This window comes from Lampris incognitus, chromosome 2 (genome assembly GCF_029633865.1).
Source record: "Lampris incognitus isolate fLamInc1 chromosome 2, fLamInc1.hap2, whole genome shotgun sequence".
Classification (NCBI taxonomy): Eukaryota; Metazoa; Chordata; class Actinopteri; order Lampriformes; family Lampridae; genus Lampris; species Lampris incognitus.
This window is the reverse complement of record NC_079212.1, coordinates 75,539,869-75,565,550: the sequence shown is the minus strand read 5'-3', so window position 1 is coordinate 75,565,550 and position 25,682 is coordinate 75,539,869. Positions and strand designations below refer to the sequence as shown.

The following is a 25,682-nucleotide window of genomic DNA, read 5'->3' as shown; positions in this document are numbered from 1 at the left end:
AATCTCACACAATCTCCCTTCTCCTGCCTACCATCTCACACAACCTCCCTTCTCCTACCCACAGTCTCCTGCCCACAATCTCACACAATCTCCCTTCTCCTGCCTACCATCTCACAAAACCTCCCTTTTCCTGCCCGTCATCTCACACAATCTCCCTTCTCCTGCACACAATCTCCTGCCCACCATCTCACACAAGCTCCCTTCTCCTGCCCACAGTCTCCTGCCCACCATCTCACACAACCTCCCTTCTCCTGCCCGCCATCTCACACAATCTCCCTTCTCCTGCCCACCATCTCACACAATCTCCCTTCTCCTGCCCACCATCTCACACAACCTCCCTTCTCCTGCCCTAAATCTCCTGCCCACAATCTCACACAATCTCCCTTCTCCTGCCTACCATCTCACACAACCTCCCATCTCCTGCCCACAGTCTCCTGCCCACCATCTCACACAATCTCCCTTCTCCTGCTCACCATCTCACACAACCTCCCTTCTCCTGCCCACAATCTCACACAATCTCCCTTCTGCTGCCAACCATCTCAAACAATCTCCCTTCTCCTGCCTGCCATCTCAAACAACCTCCCCTCTCCTGCCCACCATCTCACACAACCTCCCTTCTCCTGCCTGCCATCTCACACAATCTCCCTTCTCCTGCCCACCATCTCACAAAATCTCCCTTCTCCTGCCCGCCATCTCACACAACCTCCCTTCTCCTGCCCACCATCTCACACCATCTCCCTTCTCCTGCCCGCCATCTCACACAATCTCCCTTCTCCTGCCCAGTCTCCTGCCCGCCATATCACACAACCTCCCTTCTCCTGCCCGCCATCTCACACAACCTCCCTTCTCCTGCCCACCATCTCACACAATCTCCCTTCTCCTGCCCGCCATCTCACACAATCTCCCTTCTCCTGCCCACAGTCTCTTGCCCGCCATCTCACACAACCTCCCTTCTCCTGCCCACCATCTCACACAACCTCCCTTCTCCTGCCCGCCATCTCACACAATCTCCCTTCTCCTGCCCACAATCTCCTGCCCACCATCTCACACATCCTCCCTTCTCCTGCTCGCCATCTCACACAACCTCCCTTCTCCTGCCCACCATCTCACACAACCTCCCTTCTCCTGCCCACAATCTCACACAATATCCCTTCTCCTGCCCGCTATCTCACACAATCTCCCTTCTCCTGCCCACAGTCTCCTGCCCGCCATCTCACACATCCTCCCTTCTCTTTCCCACCATCTCACACAACCTCCCTTCTCCTGCCCACCATCTCACACAATCTCCCTTCTCCTGCCCGCCATCTCACACAATCTCCCTTCTCCTGCCCGCCATCTCACACAACCTCCCTTCTCCTGCCCACCATCTAACATAACCTCCCTTCTTCTGCCCAAAATCTCACACAATCTCCCTTCTCCTGCCCACAATCTCCTGCCCACAATCTCACACAATCTCCATTCTCCTGCCTACCATCTCACACAACCTCCCTTCTCCTGCCCGTCACCTCACACAATCTCCCTTCTCCTGCCCACAATCTCCTGCCCACCATCTCACACAAGCTCCCTTCTTCTGCCCACAGTCTCCTGCCCACCATCTCACACAACCTCCCTTCTCCTGCCCGCCAGCTCACACAACCTCCCTTCTCCTGCCCACAGTCTCCTGCCCACCATCTCACACAACCTCGCTTCTCCTTCCGACAGTCTCCTGCCCACCATCTCACACATCCTCCCTTCTCCTGCCCGCCATCTCACACAACCTCCCTTCTCCTGCCCACCATCTCACACAATCTCCCTTCTCCTGCCCACAGTCTCCTTCCCACCATCTCACACAATCTCCCTTCTCCTGCCCGCCATCTCACACAACCTCCCCTCTCCTGCCCACCATCTCACACAACCTCCCTTCTCCTGCCCGCCATCTCACACAATCTCGCTTCTCCTGCCCGCTATCTCACACAATCTCCCTTCTCCTGCCCGCCATCTCACACAACCTCCCTTCTCCTGCCCACCATCTCACACAACCTCCCTTCTCCTGCCCACAATCTCACACAATCTCCCTTCTCCTGCCTACCATCTCACACAACCTCCCTTCTCCTGCCCACAGTCTCCTGCCCACAATCTCACACAATCTCCCTTCTCCTGCCTACCATCTCACAAAACCTCCCTTTTCCTGCCCGTCATCTCACACAATCTCCCTTCTCCTGCACACAATCTCCTGCCCACCATCTCACACAAGCTCCCTTCTCCTGCCCACAGTCTCCTGCCCACCATCTCACACAACCTCCCTTCTCCTGCCCGCCATCTCACACAACCTCCCTTCTCCTGCCCACCATCTCACACAATCTCCCTTCTCCTGCCCACCATCTCACACAATCTCCCTTCTCCTGCCCGTCATCTCACACAATCTCCCTTCTCCTGCCCACAATCTCCTGCCCACCATCTCACACAAGCTCCCTTCTCCTTCACAGAGTCTCCTGCCCACCATCTCACACAACCTCCGTTCTCCTGCCCGCCATCTCACACAACCTCCCTTCTCCTGCCCACCATCTCACACAATCTCCCTTCTCCTGCCCACCATCTCACACAACCTCCCTTCTCCTGCCCACCATCTCACACAATATCCCTTCTCCTGCCCGCCATCTCACACAATCTCCCTTCTCCTGCCCACAGTCTCCTGCCCGCCATCTCACACAACCTCCCTTCTCTTTCCCACCATCTCACACAACCTCCCTTCTCCTGCCCACCATCTCACACAATCTCCCTTCTCCTGCCCGCCATCTCACACAACCTCCCTTCTCCTGTCCACAATCTCCTGCCCACCATCTCACACATCCTCCCTTCTCCTGCCCGCCATCTCACAAAACCTCCCTTCTCCTGCCCACCATCTAACATAACCTCCCTTCTTCTGCCCAAAATCTCACACAATCTCCCTTCTCCTGCCAACCATCTCACACAACCTCCCTTCTCCTGCCCGTCACCTCACACAATCTCCCTTCTCCTGCCCACAATCTCCTGCCCACCATCTCACACAAGCTCCCTTCTTCTGCCCACAGTCTCCTGCCCACCATCTCACACAACCTCCCTTCTCCTGCCCGCCAGCTCACACAACCTCCCTTCTCCTGCCCACAGTCTCCTGCCCACCATCTCACACAACCTCGCTTCTCCTTCCGACAGTCTCCTGCCCACCATCTCACACATCCTCCCTTCTCCTGCCCGCCATCTCACACAACCTCCCTTCTCCTGCCCACCATCTCACACAATCTCCCTTCTCCTGCCCACAGTCTCCTTCCCACCATCTCACACAATCTCCCTTCTCCTGCCCGCCATCTCACACAATCTCCCTTCTCCTGCACGCCAACTCTCACATCCTCCCTTCTCCTGCCCGCCATCTCACACAACCTCCCTTCTCCTGCCCACCATCTCACACAACCTCCCTTCTCCTGCCCACAATCTCACACAATCTCCCTTCTCCTGCCTACCATCTCACACAACCTCCCTTCTCCTGCCCACAGTCTCCTGCCCACAATCTCACACAATCTCCCTTCTCCTGCCTACCATCTCACAAAACCTCACTTTTCCTGCCCGTCATCTCACACAATCTCCCTTCTCCTGCACACAATCTCCTGCCCACCATCTCACACAAGCTCCCTTCTCCTGCCCACAGTCTCCTGCCCACCATCTCACACAACCTCCCTTCTCCTGCCCGCCATCTCACACAACCTCCCTTCTCCTGCCCACCATCTCACACAATCTCCCTTCTCCTGCCCACCATCTCACACAATCTCCCTTCTCCTGCCCACCATCTCACACAACCTCCCTTCTCCTGCCCTAAATCTCCTGCCCACAATCTCACACAATCTCCCTTCTCCTGCCTACCATCTCACACAACCTCCCATCTCCTGCCCAGAGTCTCCTGCCCACCATCTCACACAATCTCCCTTCTCCTGCTCACCATCTCACACAACCTCCCTTCTCCTGCCCACAATCTCACACAATCTCCCTTCTTCTGCCAACCATCTCAAACAATCTCCCTTCTCCTGCCTGCCATCTCAAACAACCTCCCCTCTCCTGCCCACCATCTCACACAACCTCCCTTCTCCTGCCTGCCATCTCACACAATTTCCCTTCTCCTGCCCACCATCTCACAAAATCTCCCTTCTCCTGCCCGCCATCTCACACAACCTCCCTTCTCCTGCCCACCATCTCACACAATCTCCCTTCTCCTGCCCGCCATCTCACACAATCTCCCTTCTCCTGCCCACAGTCTCCTGCCCGCCATATCACACAACCTCCCTTCTCCTGCCCGCCATCTCACACAACCTCCCTTCTCCTGCCCACCATCTCACACAATCTCCCTTCTCCTGCCCGCCATCTCACACAATCTCCCTTCTCCTGCCCACAGTCTCCTGCCCGCCATCTCACACAACCTCCCTTCTCCTGCCCACCATCTCACACAACCTCCCTTCTCCTGCCCGCCATCTCACACAATCTCCCTTCTCCTGCCCACAATCTCCTGCCCACCATCTCACACATCCTCCCTTCTCCTGCTCGCCATCTCACACAACCTCCCTTCTCCTGCCCACCATCTCACACAACCTCCCTTCTCCTGCCCACAATCTCACACAATCTCCCTTCTCCTGCCTACCATCTCACACAATCTCCCTTCTCCTGCATACCAACTCACACAACCTCCCTTCTCCTGCCCGTCATCTCACACAATCTCCCTTCTCCTGCCTACAATCTCCTGCCCACCATCTCACACAAGCTCCCTTCTCCTGCCCACAGTCTCCTGCCCACCATCTCACACAACCTCCCTTCTCCTGCCCGCCATCTCACACAACCTCCCTTCTCCTGCCCACCATCTCACACAATCTCCCTTCTCCTGCCCACCATCTCACACAATCTCCCTTCTCCTGCCCACCATCTCACACAACCTCCCTTCTCCTGCCTAACATCTCACACAATATCCCTTCTCCTGCCCGCCATCTCACACAATCTCCCTTCTCCTGCCCACAGTCTCCTGCCCGCCATCTCACACAACCTCCCTTCTCTTGCCCACCATCTCACACAACCTCCCTTCTCCTGCCCACCATCTCACACAACCTCCCTTCTCCTGTCCACAATCTCCTCCCCACCATCTCACACATCCTCCCTTCTCCTGCCCGCCATCTCACAAAACCTCCCTTCTCCTGCCCTCCATCTCACACAACCTCCCTTCTCCTGCCCAAAATCTCTCACAATCTCCCTTCTCCTGTCCAAAATCTCCTGCCCACAATCTCACACAATCTCCCTTCTCCTGCCTACTATCTCACACAACCTCCCTTCTCCTGCCCGTCATCTCACACAATCTCCCTTCTCCTGCCCACAATCTCCTGCCCACCATCTCACACAAGCTCCCTTCTCCTGCCCACAGTTTCCTGCCCACCATCTCACACAACCTCCCTTCTCCTGCCCGCCAGCTCACACAACCTCCCTTCTCCTGCCCACAGTCTCCTGCCCACCATCTCACACAACCTCGCTTCTCCTGCCCGCCATCTCACACAACCTCCCCTCTCCTGCCCACCATCTCACACAACCTCCCTTCTCCTGCCCGCCATCTCACACAATCTCCCTTCTCCTGCCCGCTATCTCACACAATCTCCCTTCTCCTGCCCGCCATCTCACACAATCTCCCTTCTCCTGCCCGCCATCTCGCACATCCTCCCTTCTCCTGCCCGCCATCTCACAAAACCTCCCTTTTCTTGCCCGTCATCTCACACAATCTCCCTTCTCCTGCACACAATCTCCTGCCCACCATCTCACACAAGCTCCCTTCTCCTGCCCACAGTCTCCTGCCCACCATCTCACACAACCTCCCTTCTCCTGCCCGCCATCTCACACAACCTCCCTTCTCCTGCCCACCATCTCACACAATCTCCCTTCTCCTGCCCACCATCTCACACAATCTCCCTTCTCCTGCCCACCATCTCACACAACCTCCCTTCTCCTGCCCTAAATCTCCTGCCCACAATCTCACACAATCTCCCTTCTCCTGCCTACCATCTCACACAACCTCCCTTCTCCTGCCCGTCATCTCAAACAATCTCCCTTCTCCTGCCCACAATCTCCTGCCCACCATCTCACACAAGCTCCCTTCTCCTGCCCACAGTCTCCTGCCCACCATCTCACACAACCTCCCTTCTCCTGCCCGCCAGCTCACACAACCTCCCTTCTCCTGCCCACAGTCTCCTGCCCACCACCTCACACAACCTCGCTTCTCCTGCCCACAGTCTCCTGCCCACCATCTCACACATCCTCCCTTCTCCTGCCCGCCATCTCACACAACCTCCCCTCTCCTGCCCACCATCTCACACAACCTCCCTTCTCCTGTCCGCCATCTCACACAATCTCCCTTCTCCTGCCCGCTATCTCACACAATCTCCCTTCTCCTGCCCGCCATCTCACACAATATCCCTTCTCCTGCCCGCCATCTCACACAATCTCCCTTCTCCTGCACGCCAACTCTCACATCCTCCCTTCTCCTGCCCGCCATCTCACACAACCTCCCTTCTCCTGCCCACCATCTCACACAACCTCCCTTCTCCTGCCCACAATCTCACACAATCTCCCTTCTCCTGCCTACCATCTCACACAACCTCCCTTCTCCTGCCCACAGTCTCCTGCCCACAATCTCACACAATCTCCCTTCTCCTGCCTACCATCTCACAAAACCTCACTTTTCCTGCCCGTCATCTCACACAATCTCCCTTCTCCTGCACACAATCTCCTGCCCACCATCTCACACAAGCTCCCTTCTCCTGCCCACAGTCTCCTGCCCACCATCTCACACAACCTCCCTTCTCCTGCCCGCCATCTCACACAACCTCCCTTCTCCTGCCCACCATCTCACACAATCTCCCTTCTCCTGCCCACCATCTCACACAATCTCCCTTCTCCTGCCCACCATCTCACACAACCTCCCTTCTCCTGCCCTAAATCTCCTGCCCACAATCTCACACAATCTCCCTTCTCCTGCCTACCATCTCACACAACCTCCCATCTCCTGCCCAGAGTCTCCTGCCCACCATCTCACACAATCTCCCTTCTCCTGCTCACCATCTCACACAACCTCCCTTCTCCTGCCCACAATCTCACACAATCTCCCTTCTTCTGCCAACCATCTCAAACAATCTCCCTTCTCCTGCCTGCCATCTCAAACAACCTCCCCTCTCCTGCCCACCATCTCACACAACCTCCCTTCTCCTGCCTGCCATCTCACACAATCTCCCTTCTCCTGCCCACCATCTCACAAAATCTCCCTTCTCCTGCCCGCCATCTCACACAACCTCCCTTCTCCTGCCCACCATCTCACACAATCTCCCTTCTCCTGCCCGCCATCTCACACAATCTCCCTTCTCCTGCCCACAGTCTCCTGCCCGCCATATCACACAACCTCCCTTCTCCTGCCCGCCATCTCACACAACCTCCCTTCTCCTGCCCACCATCTCACACAATCTCCCTTCTCCTGCCCGCCATCTCACACAATCTCCCTTCTCCTGCCCACAGTCTCCTGCCCGCCATCTCACACAACCTCCCTTCTCCTGCCCACCATCTCACACAACCTCCCTTCTCCTGCCCGCCATCTCACACAATCTCCCTTCTCCTGCCCACAATCTCCTGCCCACCATCTCACACATCCTCCCTTCTCCTGCTCGCCATCTCACACAACCTCCCTTCTCCTGCCCACCATCTCACACAACCTCCCTTCTCCTGCCCACAATCTCACACAATCTCCCTTCTCCTGCCTACCATCTCACACAATCTCCCTTCTCCTGCATACCAACTCACACAACCTCCCTTCTCCTGCCCGTCATCTCACACAATCTCCCTTCTCCTGCCCACAATCTCCTGCCCACCATCTCACACAAGCTCCCTTCTCCTGCCCACAGTCTCCTGCCCACCATCTCACACAACCTCCCTTCTCCTGCCCGCCATCTCACACAACCTCCCTTCTCCTGCCCACCATCTCACACAATCTCCCTTCTCCTGCCCACCATCTCACACAATCTCCCTTCTCCTGCCCACCATCTCACACAACCTCCCTTCTCCTGCCTAACATCTCACACAATATCCCTTCTCCTGCCCGCCATCTCACACAATCTCCCTTCTCCTGCCCACAGTCTCCTGCCCGCCATCTCACACAACCTCCCTTCTCTTGCCCACCATCTCACACAACCTCCCTTCTCCTGCCCACCATCTCACACAACCTCCCTTCTCCTGTCCACAATCTCCTCCCCACCATCTCACACATCCTCCCTTCTCCTGCCCGCCATCTCACAAAACCTCCCTTCTCCTGCCCTCCATCTCACACAACCTCCCTTCTCCTGCCCAAAATCTCTCACAATCTCCCTTCTCCTGTCCAAAATCTCCTGCCCACAATCTCACACAATCTCCCTTCTCCTGCCTACTATCTCACACAACCTCCCTTCTCCTGCCCGTCATCTCACACAATCTCCCTTCTCCTGCCCACAATCTCCTGCCCACCATCTCACACAAGCTCCCTTCTCCTGCCCACAGTCTCCTGCCCACCATCTCACACAACCTCCCTTCTCCTGCCCGCCAGCTCACACAACCTCCCTTCTCCTGCCCACAGTCTCCTGCCCACCATCTCACACAACCTCGCTTCTCCTGCCCGCCATCTCACACAACCTCCCCTCTCCTGCCCACCATCTCACACAACCTCCCTTCTCCTGCCCGCCATCTCACACAATCTCCCTTCTCCTGCCCGCTATCTCACACAATCTCCCTTCTCCTGCCCGCCATCTCACACAATCTCCCTTCTCCTGCCCGCCATCTCGCACATCCTCCCTTCTCCTGCCCGCCATCTCACACAACCTCCCTTCTCCTGCCCACCATCTCACACAACCTCCCGTCTCCTGCCCACAATCTCACACAATCTCCCTTCTCCTGCCTACCATCTCACACAACCTCCCTTCTCCTGCCCACAATCTCACACAATCTCCCTTCTCCTGCCTACCATCTCACAAAACCTCCCTTTTCTTGCCCGTCATCTCACACAATCTCCCTTCTCCTGCACACAATCTCCTGCCCACCATCTCACACAAGCTCCCTTCTCCTGCCCACAGTCTCCTGCCCACCATCTCACACAACCTCCCTTCTCCTGCCCGCCATCTCACACAACCTCCCTTCTCCTGCCCACCATCTCACACAATCTCCCTTCTCCTGCCCACCATCTCACACAATCTCCCTTCTCCTGCCCACCATCTCACACAACCTCCCTTCTCCTGCCCTAAATCTCCTGCCCACAATCTCACACAATCTCCCTTCTCCTGCCTACCATCTCACACAACCTCCCTTCTCCTGCCCGTCATCTCAAACAATCTCCCTTCTCCTGCCCACAATCTCCTGCCCACCATCTCACACAAGCTCCCTTCTCCTGCCCACAGTCTCCTGCCCACCATCTCACACAACCTCCCTTCTCCTGCCCGCCAGCTCACACAACCTCCCTTCTCCTGCCCACAGTCTCCTGCCCACCACCTCACACAACCTCGCTTCTCCTGCCCACAGTCTCCTGCCCACCATCTCACACATCCTCCCTTCTCCTGCCCGCCATCTCACACAACCTCCCCTCTCCTGCCCACCATCTCACACAACCTCCCTTCTCCTGTCCGCCATCTCACACAATCTCCCTTCTCCTGCCCGCTATCTCACACAATCTCCCTTCTCCTGCCCGCCATCTCACACAATATCCCTTCTCCTGCCCGCCATCTCGCACATCCTCCCTTCTCCTGCCCGCCATCTCACACAACCTCCCTTCTCCTGCCCACCATCTCACACAACCTCCCTTCTCCTGCCCACAATCTCACACAATCTCCCTTCTCCTGCCTACCATCTCACACAACCTCCCTTCTCCTGCCCACCATCTCACACAACCTCCCTTCTCCTGCCCACAATCTCACACAATCTCCCTTCTCCTGCCTACCATCTCACACAATCTCCCTTCTCCTGCATACCATCTCACACGACCTCCCTTCTCCTTCCCGTCATCTCACACAATCTCCCTTCTCCTGCCCACAATCTCCTGCCCACCATCTCACACAAGCTCCCTTCTCCTGCCCACAGTCTCCTGCCCACCATCTCACACAACCTCCCTTCTCCTGCCCGCCATCTCACACAACCTCCCTTCTCCTGCCCACCATCTCACACAATCTCCCTTCTCCTGCCCACCATCTCACACAATATCCCTTCTCCTGCCAACCATCTCACACAACCTCCCTTCTCCGGCCCAACATCTCACACAATATCCCTTCTCCTGCCCGCCATCTCACACAATCTCCCTTCTCCTGCCCACAGTCTCCTGCCCGCCATCTCACACAACCTCCCTTCTCTTGCCCACCATCTCACACAACCTCCCTTCTCCTGCCCACCATCTCACACAATCTCCCTTCTCCTGCCCGCCATCTCACACAACCTCCCTTCTCCTGTCCAGAATCTCCTGCCCACCATCTCACACATCCTCCCTTCTCCTGCCTGCCATCTCACAAAACCTCCCTTCTCCTGCCCACCATCTCACACAACCTCCCTTCTCCTGCCCACCATCTCACACAATCTCCCTTCTCCTGCCCGCCATCTCAAACAATCTCCCTTCTCCTGCCACCAATCTCCCTTCTCCTGCCCACCATATCAAACAATCTCCCTTCTCCTGTCCACATTCTCACACAATCTCCCTTCTCCTGCCCACCATCTCACAGAATCTCCCATCTCCTGCCCGCCATCTCACAGAACCTCCCTTCTCCTGCCCGCCATCTCACACAACCTCCCTTCTCCTGCCCACCATCTCACAAAATCTCCCTTCTCCTGCCCGCCATTTCACACAATCTCCCTTCTCCTGCCCACAATCTCACACAATCTCCCTTCTCCTGCCCACAGTCTCCTGCCCACCATCTCACACAATCTCCATTCTCCTGCCCACAGTCTCCTACCCACCATCTCACACAATCTCCCTTCTCCTGTCCACAATCTCACACAATCTCCCTTCTCCTGCCCGCCATCTCACACAACCTCCCTTCTCCTGCCCGCCATCTCACACAATCTCCCTTCTCCTGCCCGCCATCTCACACAATCTCACTTCTCCTGCCCACAATCTCCCTTCTCCTGCCCAAAGTCTCCTGCCCACCATCTCACTCAACCTCCCTTCTCCTCCCCACCATTATACACAATCTCCCTTCTCCTGCCCAAAGTCTCCTGCCCACCATCTCACTCAACCTCCCTTCTCCTCCCCACCATTATACACAATCTCCCTTCTCCTGCCCGCCATCTCACACAATCTCCCTTCTCCTGCCCGCAAACTCCCTCCTCATGCCAGCCATCTCACAGAACCTCCCTTCTCCTGCCCGCCATCTCACACAATCTCCCTTCTCCTGCCCGCAAACTCCCTCCTCATGCCAGCCATCTCACAGAACCTCCCTTCTCCTGCCCGCCATCTCACACAATCTCCCTTCTCCTGCCCACAATCTCACACAACCTCCCTTCTCCTGCCCACCATCTCACACAACCTCCCTTCTCCTGCCCAACAGCTCACACAATATCCCTTCTCCTGCCCGCCATCTCACACAATCTCCCTTCTCCTGCCCACAATCTCCTGCCCACTATCTCACACATCCTCCCTTCTCCTGCTCGCCATCTCACACAACCTCCCTTCTCCTGCCCGCCATCTCACACATCCTCCCTTCTCCTGCCCACAGTGTCCTGCCCACTATCTCACACAACCTCCCTTCTCCTGCTCGCCATCTCACACAATCTCCCTTCTCCTGCCCGCCATCTCACACAACCTCCCTTCTCCTGCCCACAGTCTCCTGCCCACTATCTCACACAACCTCCCTTCTCCTGCCCAGAGTCTCCTGCCCACCATCTCACACAACCTCCCCCCTCCTGCCCACAATCTCACACAATCTCCCTTCTCCTGCCTACCATCTCACACAACCTCCCTTCTCCTGCCCACAATCTCACACAATCTCCCTTCTCCTGCCTACCATCTCACACAACCTCCCTTCTCCTGCCCACCATCTCACACAACCTCCCTTCTCCTGCCCACAATCTCACACAACCTCCCTTCTCCTGCCCGTCATCTCACACAATCTCCCTTCTCCTGCCCACAATCTCCTGCCCACCATCTCACACAAGATCCCTTCTCCTGCCCACACTCTCCTGCCCACCATCTCACACAATCTCCCTTCTCCTTCCCACAGTCTCCTGCCCAACATCTCACACAACCTCCCTTCTCCTGCCCACAATCTCACACAATCTCCCTTCATCCTGCCCGCCATCTCACACAATCTCCCTTCTCCTGCCAACAATCTCACACAATCTCCCTTCTCCTGCCTACCATCTCACACAACCTCCCATCTCCTGCCCGTCATCTCACACAATCTCCCTTCTCCTGCCCACCATCTCACACAAGCTCCCTTCTCCTGCCCACAGTCTCCTGCCCACCATCTCACACAACCTCCCTTCTCCTGCCCGCCATCTCACACAACCTCCCTTCTCCTGCCCACCATCTCACACAACCTCCCTTCTCCTGCCCACAGTCTCCTGCCCACCATCTCACACAACCTCCCTTCTCCTGCCCGCAATCTCTGACAACCTCCCTGCTCCTGCCCACCATCTCATACAATCTCCCTTCTCCTGCCCACCATCTCACACAATCTCCCTTCTCCTGCTCACCATGTCACACAACCTCCCTTCTCCTGCCCACAATCTCACACAATCTCCCTTCTGCTGCCAACCATCTCAAACAATCTCCCTTCTCCTGCCTGCCATCTCACACAACCTCCCTTCTCCTACCCGCCATCTCACACAATCTCCCTTCTCCTGCCCGCCATCTCGCACAATCTCCCTTTTCCTGCCCACAACCTCCCTTCTCCTGCCCACAGTCTCCTGCCCACCATCTCACACCACCTCCCTTCTCCTGCCCACCATCTCACACAACCTCCATTGTCCTGCCCACCATCTCACACACCTCCCTTCTCCTGCCCACCATCTCACACAACCTCCCTTCTCCTGCCCACCATCTCACACAATCTCCCTTCCCATGCCCGCCATCTCACACAATCTCTCTTCTCCTGCCCACAATCTCACACAATCTCCCTTCTCCTGCCCACAATCTCCCTTCTCCTGCCCGCCATCTCACACAACCTCCCTTCTCCAGCCCACAGTCTCCTGCCCACCATCTCACACAATCTCCCTTCTCCTGCCCGCCATCTCACACAATCTCCCTTCTCCTGCCCACAATCTCACACAATCTCTCTTCTCCTGCCCACAGTCTCCTGCCCACCATCTCACACAATCTCCCTTCTCCTGCCCGCCATCTCAAACAATCTCCCTTCTCCTGCCACCAATCTCCCTTCCCTGCCCACCATATCAAACAATCTCCCTTCTCCTGTCCACATTCTCACACAATCTCCCTTCTCCTGCCCACCATCTCACAGAATCTCCCATCTCCTGCCCGCCATCTCACAGAACCTCCCTTCTCCTGCCCGCCATCTCACAAAACCTCCCTTCTCCTGCCGACCATCTCACACAATCTCCCTTCTCCTGCCCGCCATTTCACACAATCTCCCTTCTCCTGCCCACAATCTCACACAATCTCCCTTCTCCTGCCCACAGTCTCCTGCCCACCATCTCACACAATCTCCATTCTCCTGCCCACAGTCTCCTACCCACCATCTCACACAATCTCCCTTCTCCTGTCCACAATCTCACACAATCTCCCTTCTCCTGCCCGCCATCTCACACAACCTCCCTTCTCCTGCCCGCCATCTCACACAATCTCCCTTCTCCTGCCCGCCATCTCACACAATCTCACTTCTCCTGCCCACAATCTCCCTTCTCCTGCCCAAAGTCTCCTGCCCACCATCTCACTCAACCTCCCTTCTCCTCCCCACCATTATACACAATCTCCCTTCTCCTGCCCAAAGTCTCCTGCCCACCATCTCACTCAACCTCCCTTCTCCTCCCCACCATTATACACAATCTCCCTTCTCCTGCCCGCCATCTCACACAATCTCCCTTCTCCTGCCCGCAAACTCCCTCCTCATGCCAGCCATCTCACAGAACCTCCCTTCTCCTGCCCACAATCTCACACAATCTCCCTTCTCCTGCCCGCCATCTCACACAATCTCCCTTCTCCTGCCCAAAATCTCACACAACCTCCCTTCTCCTGCCCGCCATCTCACACAATCTCCCTTCTCCTGCCCACAACCTCCCTTCTCCTACCCGCAATCTCCTGCCCGCCATCTCACACAATCTCCCTTCTCCTGCCCGCCATCTCACACAATCTCCCTTCTCCTGCCCACAGTCTCCTGCCCGCCATCTCACACAACCCTCCCTTCTCCTGCCCAACATCTCACACAATATCCCTTCTCCTGCCCGCCATCTCACACAATCTCCCTTCTCCTGCCCACAATCTCCTGCCCACCATCTCACACATCCTCCCTTCTCCTGCTCGCCATCTCACACAACCTCCCTTCTCCTGCCCGCCATCTCACACATCCTCCCTTCTCCTGCCCACAGTGTCCTGCCCACTATCTCACACAACCTCCCTTCTCCTGCTCGCCATCTCACACAATCTCCCTTCTCCTGCCCGCCATCTCACACATCCTCCCTTCTCCTGCCCACAGTGTCCTGCCCACTATCTCACACAACCTCCCTTCTCCTGCCCACAGTCTCCTGCCCACCATCTCACACAACCTCCCCCCTCCTGCCCACAATCTCACACAATCTCCCTTCTCCTGCCTACCATCTCACACAACCTCCCTTCTCCTGCCCACAATCTCACACAATCTCCCTTCTCCTGCCCACCATCTCACACAACCTCCCTTCTCCTGCCCACAGTCTCCTGCCCACCATCTCACACAACCTCCCTTCTCCTGCCCACAGTCTCCTGCCCACCATCTCACACAACCTCCCTTCTCCTGCCCGCCATCTCACACAATTTCCCTTCTCCTGCCCACCATCTCACACAATCTCCCTTCTCCTGCCCACAGTGTCCTGCCCACCATCTCACACAATCTCCCTTCTCCTGCCCGCCATCTCACACAACCTCCCTTCTCCTGCCCGCCATCTCACACAATCTCCCTTCTCCTGCCCACAATCTCCTGCCCACCATCTCACACAATCTCCCTTCTCCTGTCCACATTCTCACACAATCTCCCTTCTCCTGCCCACAATCTCACACATTCTCCCTTCTCCTGCCCACCATCTCACACAATCTCCCTTCTCCTGCCCGCCATCTCACACAATCTCCCTTCTCCTGCCCACCATCTCACACAATCTCCCTTCTCCTGCCCACCATCTAACACAATCTGACACCATCTCCCTTCTCCTGCCCACAATCTCACACAATCTACTGCCCACCATCTCACACAATCTCCCTTCTCCTACCCACCATCTCACACAATCTCACACCATCTCCCTTCTCCTGCTCACAATCTCACACAATCTCACTCTGGACTGTTTCCAGAAGCTGGCAGCCCTGCCGTATTCACAACACCTTGTTGCAAACGTGGACGTTGTAAACCATGATCCTGTCACAGCTCAACCCTTTACCAACTGAGTGAGGACTATTTAATTTTACAAATGTGATTTCTAAACTGAATGCTGAGATGACCCGGAAGTTAATAATAAATTATGTAAATGAACTCCAGGCCCTATGACCGACACTACAGTCACTCAGGTAATATAAGAAGACTCTCCTGTATTTTTTAGATTGAATTAATTGGACTTTATATAACTCCAATTCAAAGAAATTTGAAAATTAATAGACAGCAATGGCCCAACTAGCCATTAGGTCAAATTGGCTAAGAATGATATCTATATTGGTTGGACACAATCGAATGATATCCACATTGGTTCGACACAGTAGAATGATATCTATATTGGTTGGACACAATAGAATGGTATCTATATTGGTTGGACACAATAGAGTGATATCTATATTAGTTCGACACAATAGAATGATATCTATATTGGTTGGACACAATAGAGTGATATCTATATTGGTTGGACACAGTAGAATGATATCTATATTGGTTGGACACAATAGAATGATAACTATATTGGTTGGACACAGCAGAATGATATCTATATTGGTTGGACACAATAGAATGATATCTATATTGGTAGGACACAACAGAATGATATCTATATTGGTAGGACACAATAGAATTATATCTATATTGGTAGGACACAATAGAATTATATCTATATTGGTTGGACACAGTCGAATTATATCTATATTGCTTGGACACAGTAGAGTGATATGTATATTGGTTGGACACAGTAGAGTGATATCTATATTGGTTGGACACAATAGAATGATATCTATATTGCTTGGACACAATAGAATAATATCTATATTGCTTGGACACAGTAGAGTGATATGTATATTGGTTGGACACAGCAGAGTGATATCTATATTGCTTGGACACAGTAGAATGATATCTATATTGGTTGGACACAATAGAATTATATCGATATTGCTTGGACACAATAGAATTATATCTATATTGTTTGGACACAGTAGAGTGATATGTATATTGGTTGGACACAGTAGAATGATATCTATATTGGTTGGACACAATAGAATGATATCTATATTGTTGGACACAGTAGGGTACATTGTTGGGCGTAATTTCATCACCAATTGCCAACATTACGATAATTTAAAAAATTGACTTTGCAATTTGATTGAGTTGATAATATAATAATTTCATATGTGTGCATGTGTGTGTGTGTGTGTGTCTGTGTGTGTGTCTGTGTAGGTGTCTGTGTCTGTGTGTGTATGTCGGCCCTCTGTGATTGTCTGGCAGACTGTCCATGGTGTTCCCCGCCTGCCGCCCAATGACTGCTGGGATAGGCTCCAGCATCCTGGCGATCCTGAGAGCAGGATAAGCGGTTTAGATAATGGATGGATGCTGAGATGAAGGTAAAAAAGGGAGGTAGTTTTGTGTTTAGCCACTATAGTCTGCCAGATTTCTATGCTCTTAAACAAGAATAAAGTTTTACGGAAGTGCAATATTGTGTTACGGCCCTCCGTCAGCACACATGATGGAATGAAAGCGAGTTTCACATGGCTGCTGAGCACAGAGTGTTGGGTACTGGAAGACGTGTGTGTCTGCTGTCACAGCTGTGTTTCTCATATCATGAGGTGATACCTTCCAGGAGGTCTTCATCTTGTTCAGCCTTCATCCAGACAGGCTTGGGGATACCTGGAAATGAGAAGGGTGGATATCAGAAGGTCTGTCCTCAGACAACAGCAACTGCATAACTGAAATGAGACCTTACAAGAAGGCCATTGATGGGGAAGATGTACTCATCTTCAAACAGAATTTTTTTATGCAAAGCAAAAGCTACGTCTCAAATACTACACAAAAGCTATGTCTCAAATACTACAAAGTAATTTGATTTCTTTTTGTCTTCTTTCAAGCGCATTGGTTATTACTTTATTGAGCAGTATGTTTTTCTGCCTTTGTAACAACCATGGTTGACTAGACTCGCTAGCCCTTGGCTAATGGGTCGGAGCCTTTAGTCGACTGGTTAGTGTAGTCGCTCATTGTGCGGACGACCTGAGTTCACGTCCCAGCTGTGGTGGTTCCTGGATGCCCCCTGAATTCGCTACATTGGTGTCAGAAGTGGGATGGTCAGACCTTGAGGCCATCGGAAGCGCGTGCACCCAGAGGCGTGAGGGAGCTGGTAGGCTGAAGTGCGGGGATGCGCTTCCTGGAGGAGGGGGGTAGTGTAACGACCACTAATGACTAGACCCACTAGCCCTTGGCTAACAGGTTGGACCCTTTGGTCGACTGGTTAATGTATTGGTAGTGAATTCAGGGGGCAGCCAGGAACCGCTGCAGTCAAGACGCGAACCCTGGTTGCCCGCACCATGAGCAACAGCACTAACAAGTCGACTAAAGGGTCTGATCTGTTAGCCAAGGGCTAGTGGGTCTAGTTTAGTTATCCGTGGTCGGTACACATGCATCAGCGTTTACACAAGTGATTCTTTCCCGAACTGTAAGAAAAACACTGAACATGTACTTAATGACATTAGCATCAAGCCATTATAAAATGTAACTAGGCCCGCCATAGTCCTACCTCATTACATCCAACAGCAAGAACAGCTATATGTTATGTTATAGTCCTACCTCATTACATCCAATAGCAACACTGACAAAACATAGCTATATGTTACGTTGTAGTCCTACCTCATTACATCCAATAGCAACAACACTGACAAAACATAGTTATATGTTACATTATATGCCCCATCATAGTCCTACCTCATTACATCCTTAGCAACAACACTCACGAAACATAGTTATATGCCCCACCATGAGCGACATTACGGGGGGGCAAGGGGGGTAAATGCCCCCCCTAACTCACAAAGAATAATTAAAATATCACATAACGTAATTTAAAAATATACAAATATTATTTGCTGTAATTAGACCTACGAGCCGCTGGGGGCAATGTAACGATCTGAAGCGAACCATGTTATCTAGCTTTGGTAGGCTAATTGAAAATGTCCAAACGCGGTAACACATTGTTAAGTTATTTTACAAAGAAAACAAAAATCAATTGGGCTGAAGAGAATGAAAATGAAGAATGGCGTCAGGACGATGATGTGTCTCTCACAAAGACAGGCAACATTTCAGAGCGACCTCTGTGAGAAGTGGACGATGCGGAGATGCAGGTTCAGCAGCGAGAAGCAGGCCATGCCGTGGTGGTACAACCTGCAGCTCGAGATCCTATTCTTGGTGCAGGAAACTGTTTGAATTTCGTGGAGAACGGCCTCTACCAACCTATTCTGTTATTCCCAGCAGCAGCAGGAGGGAGGAAATTACAAAAGGAATGGTATGTTACCTACCTACCCGTGGCTTGAGTACAGCCCTGGGGGCCCGCCGCTGATCAGGCATTCTGTTACTCATGCCGCGCATTTAGCGTTGCTGGCCACAACAAAGAAGAAACGTTTCGAACGGTAGGATTTGAAAATTGGAGGAAGGCATTGAAAAAATTCGGTGACCATCAAAAATGCAATGCACACATTTCTGCAGCTACGAAGCTGACCGCTTACATAAATTCATTAAAAACTGGCAGCGTTGCTTCCCAAATCAGTATGTGATTAAAAAAAATCTTTACCCCCCCAATTTTGGGACCCAAATTTCGCCCATGTGCCCCACCATAGTCCTACCTCATTACAGCCAGTAGCAACAACACTGACGAGAAGAAACAGGGTTCCTGAAAGCGTCGGACTAGAGTCGCATGACATGAAAAATCAAAACAAACCAACAAGAGTTATGTTACAACAGCATAATGACACACCCCGCTCTGTGCCCTAGCAGTGCCAGTCCCTACCCTGTGTACTCCTTCCTGATTGCATGCCCTGCCCTGATTGGATTATGTGTGCCTTGTCTGTGAATGTTCTCATTCATCATCCAGGTCATGGTTATCCAAAGGAATTGAATCAAGTGCAACTGGACTTTGTATATATCCGTGAAGACGTTTCGCCTCTCATCCAAGAGGCTTCCTCAGTTTGTGCCTTTCTGACTAGACCTAGCTAGTCTGACTGGCTGCTGATGAGACTCAGATATTTATCCTCTTTGGAGTCGTTATCAGAGCTATTGATGTCCATGGCTCTTTAAGTTCCGATGTTTAGCAACGTCCGTCGTTATCAGAGGTATTGATATGCGTGGTTCTTTTGTGTTCCGATGTTTAGCCACGCCCGTCGTTATCAGAGGTATTGATATGCGTGGCTCTTTGTGATCCGATGTTAAGTAGCGACGGTCGTCGGGATTGTTGGTTTCGACTTCGTTAGTGCTCCATTCAGTGGTCATGAGTTGTTGGAGCCGTTAGTGACCGACTGTTGTTCTTGGAAGCTAAGCTTCTTGAGTCTCCTGGGTAGAGATGAAAGGACGGCATTGTAAGTGGGAGATAGGTCAAGAGCTGACAATGTGCCCAGCAGCACTCAGGCCCAACGGGAAGAACAGAAACACCTGGGGAGAGCTTTAAAAACCTGCGGCTACCCGAGTTGGACCTTTGTGAAAACTGCAACACATTCCAAAAAGACCAACCGGGTGAGCGATGAGGAGAAAAGGAACAGCACAGTCCTCCCGCATGTTTCTGGGGTCTCCGAGAAACTCAGGAGAATTTTCAATAAACACCACATCCCGGTATACTTCAAACCCAACAACACACTCCGACAAAGACTGGTTCATCCCAAAGACCATGTACCACACACCCAAAAAAGCAATCTGGTGTATGCTGTACAATGCAATGAGGATTGCACTGACCTATACATAGAAGAAACCAAACAACCACTACACAAACGGATGGGCCAACACAGAAGACCAAACTCCTCAGGACAAGACTCAGCAGTTTATCTACACCTAAGGGAGAAGACACACTCCTTCGAGGACAGCAATGTACACATTTTGGACAGGGAAGATAGATGGTTTGAAAGAGGGGTGAAGGAAGCCATCTATGCGAAACTGGAAAAACTATCCCTCAACAAAGGAGGAGGTCTGCGACACCACCTATCTCCCACTTACAATGCCGTCCTTTCATCTCTACCCAGGAGACTCAAGAAGCCTAGCCTCCAAGAACAACAGTCGGTCACTAACGGCTCCAACGACTCTAATGACCACTGAATGGAGCACTAACGAAGTCGAAACTAACACCCCCAACGACCGTCGCTGCTTAACATCAGATCACAAAGAGCCACGCATATCAATACCTCTGATAACGACGGGCGTTGCTAAACACGGGAACACAAACAGCCATGGACATCATTAGCTCTGATAACGACTCCAAAGAGGATAAATATCGGAGTTTCATCATCAGCCAGTCAGACTAGCTTGGTCTAGTCAGAAAGGCATGAACTGATGAAGCCTCTTGGATGAGAGGCGAAACGCCTTCACAGATATATACCAAGTCCAGTTGCACTTGATTCAATTCCTCTGGACATCTGTGCCTTGTTACCTCCACTGTATTTAGTCTCTGTGCTCCCCTCTCTCTGTGCCAGTTCGTTTTGTGCCTAGTGTCAACTCGTGCCAGCCTTTCTCTAGTGTTTGTATCTCTTGTGTATTTCTTTGCTCTGCCTTCGGACCTCGCTTTTGCCTAACCCCTTTTGGATCATCAGTTCGGACTATTGGTTTTGATTACCTTACTTTGACCCTGGACCTCGCCTTCACCTACTCCTTTGGCATTGTTTGCTTGGACTGCCTTTTCTGTGTACCGAACCCTGCCTTTCAGTAGAGATGACTTTTGAACTCTTACCTCATCTCTTGTGTTGTGCAATGGAGTCTTCTGCCTAGTGTGTGTCACAGTAAGAACTGGCCACACTATGAACTCAGCCGACACATTGCGCGTTGCACTCCAGGCCCATGGAGAGCAAATCCACCAACAGGAGGAGCAACTCATGGCTATTGGTGCGGGGGTGATGGCGATGGCAGCACGCCATGAGGCTTTTCAGAAGACCTTCGACACCCAGGTAGGCTATATGGCTACCCAGTTTCAGGAGGCGACTGCACAGTTTCAGCAGGCCACTGCACTCATGGACACTCTGGTCCCTAATCCTGCTAACATAACTCCAGAACCTGTCCTCACTCAAGATCCAGCCCCGGTCCCAGCTCCCATGAGAACGACGCCAGCTCCGGTGGTCCACCTCTCCACACCCGAACGGGTTTCCTGTGACTCTGAAAATTGCAAGGCCTTTCTGGTCCAGTGAGAACTGCATTTTGAGCTCCAGGCATCTTCGTTTCACTCTGAGCATGCCAAGGTGGCTTACATCATTTCCCACCTCGCCGGCAGAGCAGAAGCCTGGGTCACTGCCGAGTGGGCTAGGAGGTCTCCAGTCTGTGATTCATCAGATCTGTTCACCCAGACCCTTCGCCAGATTCTCGATCATAAAACTGCAGGCCGTGAGGTGGCTGGGGCGCTAATGGACCTGTGTCAGGGTAAGTGTCAATTCTCCAACTACGCCATTGAATTCCGGACCTTGGCAGCTAACAGTGGCTGGAACCCAGACTCTTTGTTTGACGCTTTTCTCTGTGGGTTAGCAGACCCTTTAAGAGACCAGTTGGCTCCATTAGAACTGTCTCCAGGTTTGGATGCTCTCATTGTTCTTGCTATTAAGTTCGACACCCGACTCCAGGTGAGAGAGAGGGTCAAGTCTTCCGGCTTTCCATCTGTCCAGAGGGGGCGATCTGTGGCCGATAGTCCTCCTCCCTGGCTTCCACCTGCCCGTGCCTTCCCGGCGGTTGCCTCTTCATCGCCCCCTGCTGCACGGGAGGAACCCGTGCAGTTGGGCAGGGGAGCCAGGCTAACTCCTGAAGAGCGTCAGCACTGCCTGTGGGAGGGTGGATGTATATACTGCGCTCAACTGGGACACTTCATCTCCTCATTTCCAGGCTCATCAGTAAGGCAGAGGGCGCTGGTGAGCCGAGCAGTTTTTTCTGATCCCTCTTGACCTCTTACGCAAGCACGGCTCAGCTCATCTTCCATGTCGGTTGGTCTCCCAGTGTTAGTGGACTCCGGGGTGGATGGGAATTTTATAGACTGGGGGTTAGCCAAACAGCTGAAACTCAGCCACGTTCCCCTATCTGAGCCTCTAGAAGTCAACCCCCGAATGGTCGTCTACTCTGCAGAGTTACCCATCAAACCACCCCCATTCAACTCCCTATGGCTAACAATCACACTGAATCCCTGTTCAACTCCCCGATGCATTCTGTCATGCATCGGGCCTACCCTGGCTGAAACAACATAGATCTCACCTGGATTAGACTACTGGTGAGCTGACTGGGTGGGGCCGGGATTGTTCTAGCGCCTGTCTGTGTTCTGTTTCCACCCCGGATCATTCTCAGCATCCTGACTGCTTGTCTCCTGTGTCTACTGTGCCTGCTACCTCTGTGCCTCCTGCCTCTGCGTCACCTCCAGTTTTGTTGGATCCTGACCTTCCAGACTTCTTCAGAGTGCCGTCTTGTTACCACAATCTCATGGAAGTGTTCCACAAGGCTCGTGCTACGTCTCTGCCTCCTCACCGACCCTACGACTGTGCCATTGATTTACTTCCCGGGACCTCGCCGCCAGGGGGCGTCTGTATTCCCTGTCAGCCCCAGAGACCACGGCTATGAAGGACTATATTGATTCTTCTCTGGCTGCTGGCATTATTCGACCATCTTCATCTCCTGTGGGGGCAAGGTTCTTCTTCGTTGAGAAGAAAGACAAGACGCTGCGTCCCTGCATAGACTACCATGGCCTGAATGACATCATGGTCAAGAACAGGTACCCCCTTCCTTGTCTCTTCTGCATTTGAACTAGTGCAAGATTTTAAGATTTTCACCAAACTCGATCTTCGGAATGCCTATCATTTGGTCAGGATACGGGAGGGGGACGAGTGGAAGACCGCTTTTAACACTCATAGTGGGCATTACGAACACCTCGTGATGCCGTTTAGTCTAACCAATGCTCCAGCGGCTTTCCAGGCTCTCATGAATGACGTCCTTAGGGACATGTTGGACCGGTTTGTTTTTGTCTACTTGGACGATATCCTCATCTTCTCCCCCGATGAAGAGTCACACGTCCATCATGTACGCCAAGTGCTGCAGCACCTCCTCGACCACCAGCTCTTTGCCAAGGCTGAGAAGTGTGAGTTCCACATTTCCACCGTCGCCTTCTTGGGGTACATCATCTCTGAGGGCAGCATGGAGATGGACCCCGCTAAAGTCAGTGCTGTTGCGGAGTGGCCTACGCCCTCCAATAGGACCCAGCTCCACTGTTTCCTGGGGTTCGCCAATTTCTACAGGCGGTTCATCTGTTGGTACAGCACCATCGCCGCCCGACTGCATGCCTTAACCTCCCCCAATGTGAAGTTTCTGTGGTCTCCCCCAGGCTGATCAGGCTTTCCAGCGGCTGAAGGAGAGCTTCACATCAGCGCCCATCCTCACGCTGCCTGATCCCCGGCGGCAGTTCATGGAGGAGGTCGATGCCTCGGACGGGGGACTGGGTGCTGACCTCTTCCAGCAGTCTCCAGACGAAAACAAGCTCCATCCCTGTGCATTTCTCTCCCGGATGCTCACCCCCACTGAAAGGAATTATGATGTGAGGAACAGGGAGTTGCTGGCCATTCGGGTGGCCTTGGAGGAGTGGCGCCACTGGTTGGAGGGAGCGGAGCACCCATTCTTGGTGTGGACTGAACTTGGAGTACATCCGGACAGCAAAGCGACTCAACTCCAGACAGGCCAGGTGGGCTCTTTTTTTTTTACCCGATTTAATTTTACACTGTCCTACCGTCCTGGTTCCAAGAACACCAAGGCGGATACCTTGTCTCATCTGTTTTGCCCTGACCCTGCCCCTCAGTCTCCATACAGCATCCTGCCTGCTTCCTGTGTGGTGGGGGCTGTCACCTGGGGCATTGAGAGCAGTGTCAGATGGGCATCCGCTAACACCCCAGTGCCTGCTAGCTGTCCCCCGAATCGGCTGTTTGTTCCTGTCTCTCTTCGCTCTCAGGTCATCACACCTGCCGCCTCTCCTGTCACCCTGGTGTGCGGCGGACTCTCTTCATCATTCAACAGTGGTTCTGGTGGCCGGCCATGGAGAAGGAGATAGAATACATGGCGGCTTGTCCTGTGTGTGCTTGGAGCAAGGTCTCCCGACGCCCTCCTCCTGTTCTCCTGCACCCACTCCCGGTGACCCGCCGTCCTTGGTCTGATGTCTCCCTGTACTTCGTCACAGGCCTTCCGCCCTTGGACAGTAACACCCCCATTCTGACAGTAGGGGACCGGTTTTCGAAAATGGTGCATTTCATCCCTCTGCCCAAGATGCCCACTGCCAAGGGAACAGCGGCAGTTATGCTGTCTCATGTGTTTCGCCTCCATGGCTTCCCTAGGAATGTGATCTCTGATCGAGGACCCCAGTTCATCTCAAGGTTCTGGAAGGCGTTTTGTTCACTGCTTGGGGTCTCAATCAGTCTCTCTTCTGGGTTTCACCCCCAGTCCAATGGCCAGGTGGAGCAGCTGAACCAGAAGCTGGAGACCGGGCTGCACTGTCTCGTCTCCCAGAACCGGGCCACCTGGAGCAAGCACCCTATTTGGGTTGATTATGCGTACAACACCCTGCCTTGCTCTGCCACTGGTCTCACCCCCTTTCAGTGCACCTATGGTTACCAACTGCCTCTGTTCCCTGCCCTGGAGCTGGAAGTCGATGTCCCCTCAGCCCTGGCCTACATCCGTTGGTGTCGGCGCACCTGGACCCGGGCCCGTCGGGTGCTCCTGAGGACCTCCGATTGGTATAAGAGGCTGGCTGATCGGCGACGAACCTCCGCACCTGCCTACCGGCCCAGTCAGAAAGTCTGGCTGTCCACTCGAGACTTCCCCCTGCGTGTTGTCTCATGCAAACTGGCTCCCAGGTCCGTGGGGCCATTCCCCATCTCTCGGGTCATCAACACAGCGGCGTGCGGCTCCAGCTCCCCAGCTCCATAAGGGTCCATCCCACGGTCCACGTGTCCCAGATCAAGCCTGTGTGGGAGAGTCCTTTGGCCTCCAGTGTATTTAGTCTCTGTGCTCCGCTCTCTCTGTGCCAATTCGTTTTGTGCCTAGTGTCAACTCGTGCCAGCTTTTCTCTAGTGTTTGTATCTC

At 53.3% G+C, this 25,682-nt stretch overlaps 1 protein-coding gene across 2 annotated transcripts in view; it reads right to left on the bottom strand.

Moving 5' to 3' along the window:
- Positions 1-25,682, bottom strand: part of LOC130108367 (natural resistance-associated macrophage protein 2-like) — a 273,265-nt gene that overhangs the window by 226,185 nt on the left and 21,398 nt on the right. For both annotated transcript variants that reach the window (XM_056275274.1, XM_056275273.1), the window contains exon 3: positions 17,211-17,264. In XM_056275274.1, coding sequence (XP_056131249.1) covers positions 17,211-17,244 — 34 coding nt within the window. In that variant the 5' untranslated portion in view covers positions 17,245-17,264. The remainder of the gene's footprint in view (positions 1-17,210; positions 17,265-25,682) is intronic.